General features: G+C 49.6%; 1 protein-coding gene across 1 annotated transcript in view; it reads right to left on the reverse strand.

Annotated features, from left to right (window-relative positions):
• Positions 1-4745: 4745 nt before the first annotated feature.
• LOC135552162 (BTB/POZ domain-containing protein KCTD19-like) overlaps positions 4746-6939 on the reverse strand; it is a 42880-nt gene continuing 40686 nt past the window's right edge. Inside the window, exon 5 of the mRNA XM_064983615.1 lies at positions 4746-4790. Within this exon, the coding sequence (XP_064839687.1) occupies positions 4746-4790 (45 nt within the window). The remainder of the gene's footprint in view (positions 4791-6939) is intronic.

The raw sequence follows: 6939 nt of genomic DNA on the forward strand, positions 1-6939 counted from the left end.
TCAGTGAGATGGTTAGAGTTTGGGTGAGGTTTCAGTGAGATGGTTAGAGTCTGGGTGAGGTTTCAGTGAGATGGTTAGAGTCTGGGTGAGGTTTCAGTGAGATGGTTAGAGTCTGGGTGAGGTTTCAGTGAGGTGGTTATAGTCTGGGTGAGATTTCAGTGAGATGGTTAGAGTCTGGGTGAGGTTTCAGTGAGATGGTTAGAGTCTGGGCGAGGTGAGGTTTCAGTGAGATGGTTAGAGTTTGGGTGAGGTTTCAGTGAGATGGTTAGAGTCTGGGTGAGGTTTCAGTGAGATGGTTAGAGTCTGGGTGAGGTTTCAGTGAGATGGTTAGAGTCTGGGTGAGATTTTAGTGAGATGGTTAGAGTCTGGGTGAGGTTTCAGTGAGATGGTTAGAGTCTGGGTGAGGTGAGGTTTCAGTGAGATGGTTGGAGTCTGGGTGAGGTGAGGTTTCAGTGAGATGGTTAGAGTCTGGGTGAGGTTTCAGTGAGGTGGTTAGAGTCTGGGTGAGGTTTCAGTGAGGTGGTTATAGTCTGGGTGAGGTTTCAGTGAGGTGGTTAGAGTCTGGGTGAGGTTTCAGTGAGGTGGTTATAGTCTGGGTGAGGTTTCAGTGAGGTGGTTATAGTCTGGGTGAGATTTCAGTGAGGTGGTTAGAGTCTGGGTGAGGTTTCAGTGAGGTGGTTAGAGTCTGGGTGAGGTTTCAGTGAGGTGGTTAGAGTCTGGGTGAGATTTCAGTGAGGTGGTTAGAGTCTGGGTGAGGTGAGGTTTCAGTGAGATGGTTAGAGTCTGGGTGAGGTTTCAGTGAGATGGTTAGAGTCTGGGTGAGGTTTCAGTGAGAGGTGGTTAGTATTGGTTATGAGGTTTCCTGAGGTGTTAGGTTTTGATTTCAGTGAGGTGAGTTAGAGTCTGGGTGCAGGTTTTAGATAAGGTGAGGTTATAGATGGTTGGTCTGGGTGAGACAGAGATGGTTAGATGTCAGTGAGATGGTTAGAGTCTGGGTGAGATTTTAGTGAGATGGTTAGTCTGGGTGACCAGGTTTCTATATAGTGGTTACTAGTCTGACCAGAGCCCTATTCCCTATATAGTGGATGGTTAGACCAGAGCCCTATTCCCTATATAGTGAGGTTTTATAGACCAGAGTCTATGAGGTTTCAGTAGGTGGTACTGGGTAGACCAGAGTTATTCCTATATAGTGGTTACTAGTCTGGGTGAGGTTTCCCTATAGGTGGTTATAGTCTAGACCAGAGATTTCAGTGAGGTGGTTAGTCTGGGTGAGATTTCCGTAGTCTGGGTGATTTCATAGTGGTTACTAGTTTGGGTGAGATTTCAGTAGGTGGTTATAGTCTGGGTGAGATTCCCTATATGAGATGGTTACTAGTCTAGACCAGAGGTTTCAGTGAGATGGTTACTAGTCTGGGTGAGCCCTATTTCAGTATAGTGGTAGTATTGGTTATGAGGAAGTGGTTTTGAGCCGGCTAGTTATAGGAGAGTGGTTTTATAGGTGGGTTATAGTTTGGTTAGAGCCCTATTCCCTAAATAGTGGTACTACTATAGACTAGAGCCCTATTCCCTATATAGTGGTACTACTGTAGACCAGAGCCCTATTCCCTATATAGTACACTACTATAGACCAGAGCCCTATTCCCTATATAGTGGTACTACTATAGACCAGAGCCCTATATAGTGGTACTACTATAGACCAGAACCCTATATGGTGCACTACATTAGACCAGAGCCTTATTCCCTATATAGGGCACTACTTTTAACCAGAGCCTTATTCCCTATATAGGGCACTACTTTCAACTAGAGCCTTATTCCCTATATAGTGGCACTACTTTCAACCAGAGCCCTATTCCCTATATAGTGGCACTACTTTAGACCAGAGCCCTATTCCCTATATAGGGCACTACTTTCAACCAGAGCCCTATTCCCTATATAGGGCACTACTTTCAACCAGAGCCCATGTGGACTGGGCCAGGGCCAGAGCTGGGGTTTGACGGGACTGTGTGTGTGTGTGTGTGTGTGTGTGTGTGTGTGTGTGTGTGTATGCTGCACGGCGGGGTTCTTTGTGAGTGTGCCAGGTGCAGCTGGTGGGTCGATGTCCGTCCCGTCAGCTGCTGGGTTTTGGTCACAGCCAGACAACCCAGGCCAAACCTAACAGAGCGTCACCATGGTAACCCAAACCCAGCATGCAGCCCAGACTGGGAGAGCAGCCAACGATCACAGGGCAGGGAGGTGTGTGTGTGTGTGTGTGTGTGTAAGGACTTGTAAGTCTTCATTTGACGTCGTGATTGTGGATGGGTGTGTCTGTGTGAAGTCAGAGTCAGTAACTATATCAGGACAGGTGTGAAGCCAGAGTCAGTAACTATATCAGGACAGGTGTGAAGCCAGAGTCAGTAACTATATCAGGACAGGTGTGAAGCCAGAGTCAGTAACTATATCAGGACAGGTGTGAAGCCAGAGTCAGTAACTATATCAGGACAGGTGTGAAGCCAGAGTCAGTAACTATATCAGGACAGGTGTGAAGCCAGAGTCAGTAACTATATCAGGTCAGGTGTGAAGCCAGAGTCAGTAACTATATCAGGACAGGTGTGAAGCCAGAGTCAGTAACTACCAGGACAGGTGTGAAGCCAGAGTCAGTAACTATCAGGACAGGTGTGAAGCCAGGGTCAGTAACTATATCAGGACAGGTGAGAGCCAGGGTCAGTAACTATCAGGACAGTTGTTAAGCCAGGGTCAGTAATTATATCAGGACAGGTGAGAGGCAGGGTCAGTAACTATATCAGGACAGGTGTGAAGCCAGAGTCAGTAACTATATCAGGACAGGTGTGAAGCCAGAGTCAGTAACTATATCAGGACAGGTGTGAAGCCAGAGTCAGTAACTATATCAGGACAGGTGTGAAGCCAGAGTCAGTAACTACCAGGACAGGTGTGAAGCCAGAGTCAGTAACTATCAGGACAGGTGTGAAGCCAGAGTCAGTAACTATATCAGGACAGGTGTGAAGCCAGAGTCAGTAACTATATCAGGACAGGTGTGAAGCCAGAGTCAGTAACTATATCAGGACAGGTGTGAAGCCAGAGTCAGTAACTATATCAGGACAGGTGTGAAGCCAGAGTCAGTAACTACCAGGACAGGTGTGAAGCCAGAGTCAGTAACTACCAGGACAGGTGTGAAGCCAGGGTCAGTAATTATATCAGGACAGGTGAAAGGCAGGGTCAGTAATTATATCAGGACAGGTGAGAGGCAGGGTCAGTAACTATCAGGACAGGTGTGAAGCCAGAGTCAGTAACTATATCAGGACAGGTGTGAAGCCAGAGTCAGTAACTATATCAGGACAGGTGTGAAGCCAGAGTCAGTAACTATATCAGGACAGGTGAGAGCCAGAGTCAGTAATTATATCAGGACAGGTGTGAAGCCAGAGTCAGTAACTATCAGGACAGGTGTGAAGCCAGAGTCAGTAACTATATCAGGACAGGTGTGAAGCCAGAGTCAGTAACTATATCAGGACAGGTGTGAAGCCAGAGTCAGTAACTACCAGGACAGGTGTAAAGCCAGAGTCAGTAACTATACCAGGACAGGTGTGAAGCCAGAGTCAGTAACTATATCAGGACAGGTGTGAAGCCAGAGTCAGTAACTACCAGGACAGGTGTGAAGCCAGAGTCAGTAACTACCAGGAAAGGTGTGAAGCCAGAGTCAGTAACTATCAGGACAGGTGTGAAGCCAGGGTCAGTAATTATATCAGGACAGGTGTGAAGCCAGAGTCAGTAACTATATCAGGACAGGTGTGAAGCCAGAGTCAGTGACTGTCAGGACAGGTGTGAAGTCAGAGTCAGTAACTATATCAGGACAGGTGTGAAGCCAGGGTCAGTAACTATATCAGGACAGGTGAGAGCCAGGGTCAGTAACTGTCAGGACAGGTGAGAGGCAGGGTCAGTAACTGTCAGGACAGTTGTTAAGCCAGAGTCAGTAATTATATCAGGACAGGTGTGAAGCCAGAGTCAGTAACTATATCAGGACAGGTGAGAGCCAGGGTCAGTAACTGTCAGGACAGGTGAGAGGCAGGGTCAGTAACTATATCAGGACAGGTGTGAAGCCAGAGTCAGTAATTATATCAGGACAGGTGTGAAGCCAGAGTCAGTAACTATATCAGGACAGGTGTGAAGCCAGGGTCAGTAACTGTCAGGACAGGTGAAAGCCAGAGTCAGTAACTACCAGGACAGGTGTGAAGCCAGAGTCAGTAATTATATCAGGACAGGTGTGAAGCCAGAGTCAGTAACTATATCAGGACAGGTGTGAGCCAGGGTCAGTAACTGTCAGGACAGGTGAGAGCCAGGGTCAGTAACTGTCAGGACAGGTGTGAAGCCAGGGTCAGTAACTGTCAGGACAGGTGTTAAGCCAGAGTCAGTAATTATATCAGGACAGGAGGGAGGCAGGGTCAGTAACTGTCAGGACAGATGAGAGCCAGGGTCAGTAACTGTCAGGACAGGTGAGAGCCAGGGTCAGTAACTGTCAGGACAGGTGAGAGCCAGGGTCAGTAACTGTCAGGACAGGTGGGAGCCAGGGTCAGTAACTGTCAGGACAGGTGTTAAGCCAGGGTCAGTAATTATATCAGGACAGGTGAGAGGCAGGGTCAGTAACTGTCAGGACAGGTGAGAGCCAGGGTCAGTAACTGTCAGGACAGGTGAGAGCCAGGGTCAGTAACTGTCAGGACAGGTGAGAGCCAGGGTCAGTAATTATATCAGACAGGTCAGGGTCTGTAACTGTCAGGACAGGTGAGAGCCAGGGTCAGTAACTGTCAGGACAGGGGTGTAAAGAGCCAGGGTCAAAACTAGAGGCCAGGGTCAGTAACTGTCAGGACAGGTGAGAGCCAGGGTCTGACGTGTTCTGACCCACCAGGGCTGTCCACGTTGTGTGTCCCAAGTCCTTTCCACCAAAGTGGATAACCTATGATGTATTCACGGCCACACCTCGTCTTGACAAGAGACTGGCAAGTGTCTTCAATGACATTTTCAACCTCTCCCAGACCCAGTCTGTAATACCAACATGTTTCAAGCTGACCACCATAGTCTCTGTGCCCAAGAACACCAAGGTAACCTGCCTAAATGACTACCGACCCGTAGCACTCACGTCTGTAGCCATGAAATGCTTTGAAATGCTACTCATGGCTCACATCAACACCATTATCCCAGAAACCCTAGATCCACTCCAATTTGCATACCGCCCAAACAGATCCACAGAGGATGCAATCTCTATTGCACTCCACACTGCCCTTTCACACCTGGACAAAAGGAACACCTATGTGATAATGCTGTTCATTGACTACAGCTCAGCGTTCAACACCATAGTGCCCTCAAAGCTCATCACTAAGCTAAGGACCCTGGGACTAAACCACTCCCAATGCAACTAGATCCTGGATTTTCTGATGGGCCGCCCCAGGTGGTGAGGGTAGGTAACAACACATCCACCACGCTGATCCTCAACACAGGGGCCCCTCAGGGATGCGTGCTCAGTCCCCTCCTGTACTCCCTGTTCACTCATGACAGCACGGCCAGGCACGACTCCAACACCATCATTAAGTCTGCCAACACACGATGAGACAGCCTATAGGGAGGAGGTCAGAGACCTGGCCATCAGAGACCTGTCCTAGTGGTGTAGTCAGCCGAGGGAGGTCAGTATGTACCGCTGTCCTAGTGGTGTAGTCAGCCGAGAGGCCGAGGGAGGTCAGTATGTACCGCTGTCCTAGTGGTGTAGTCAGCCGAGGGAGGTCAGTATGTACCACTGTCCTGGTGGTGTAGTCAGCCCGGGGAGGTCAGTATGTACCACTGTCCTAGTGGTGTAGTCAGCCCAGGGAGGTCAGTACGTACCACTGTCCTAGTGGTGTAGTCAGCCCAGGGAGGTCAGTATGTACCACTGTCCTAGTGGTGTAGTCAGCCTGGGAGGTCAGTATGTACCACTGTCCTAGTGGTGTAGTCAGCCCAGGGAGGTCAGTATGTACCACTGTCCTAGTGGTGTAGTCAGCCTGGGAGGTCAGTATGTACCACTGTCCTAGTGGTGTAGTCAGCCCAGGGAGGTCAGTATGTACCACTGTCCTAGTGGTGTAGTCAGCCCAGGGAGGTCAGTATGTACCACTGTCCTAGTGGTGTAGTCAGCCCAGGGAGGTCAGTATGTACCACTGTCCTAGTGGTGTAGTCAGCCCAGGGAGGTCAGTATGTACCACTGTCCTAGTGGTGTAGTCAGCCCAGGGAGGTCAGTATGTACCACTGTCCTAGTGGTGTAGTCAGCCGGGGAGGTCAGTATGTACCACAGGGAGGTCAGTATGTACCACTGTCCTAGTGGTGTAGTCAGCCCGGGAGGTCAGTATGTACCACTGTCCTAGTGGTGTAGTCAGCCAAGGGAGGTCAGTATGTACTACTGTCCTAGTGGTGTAGTCAGCCAAGGGAGGTCAGTATGTACTACTGTCCTAGTGGTGTAGTCAGCCAAGGGAGGTCAGTATGTACTACTGTCCTAGTGGTGTAGTCAGCCGAGGGAGGTCAGTATGTACTACTATCCTAGTGGTGTAGTCAGCCCAGGGAGGCCAGTATGTACCACTGTCCTGGTGGTGTAGTCAGCCGAGGGAGGTCAGTATGTACCACTGTCCTAGTGGTGTAGTCCCTCCAGGGAAGGTTTAAATCACCCACTGTACAACACTGGTGTAGTCGCCATGGGAGGCACAGTATGTACCACTGTGGCCGTGGCTGGGCGAGGGGCCTCCAGGGAGTCGTGTGTGTGTGTGATGATCAGTATCCTAGTGGTGTCACATGGGCTGATGTACTACTGGTGTGTGTGTGTGATGACCACTGTCCTAGTGGCGTGTCACATGGGCTGAGGTGTGTACCACTGTGTCCTAGTGTGTGTGTGATGATCACTGTCCTGGTGGTGTGTCACATGGGCTGAGGGTGTGT

The sequence above is a fragment of the Oncorhynchus masou genome, chromosome 2 (genome assembly GCF_036934945.1).
Source record: "Oncorhynchus masou masou isolate Uvic2021 chromosome 2, UVic_Omas_1.1, whole genome shotgun sequence".
Classification (NCBI taxonomy): Eukaryota; Metazoa; Chordata; class Actinopteri; order Salmoniformes; family Salmonidae; genus Oncorhynchus; species Oncorhynchus masou.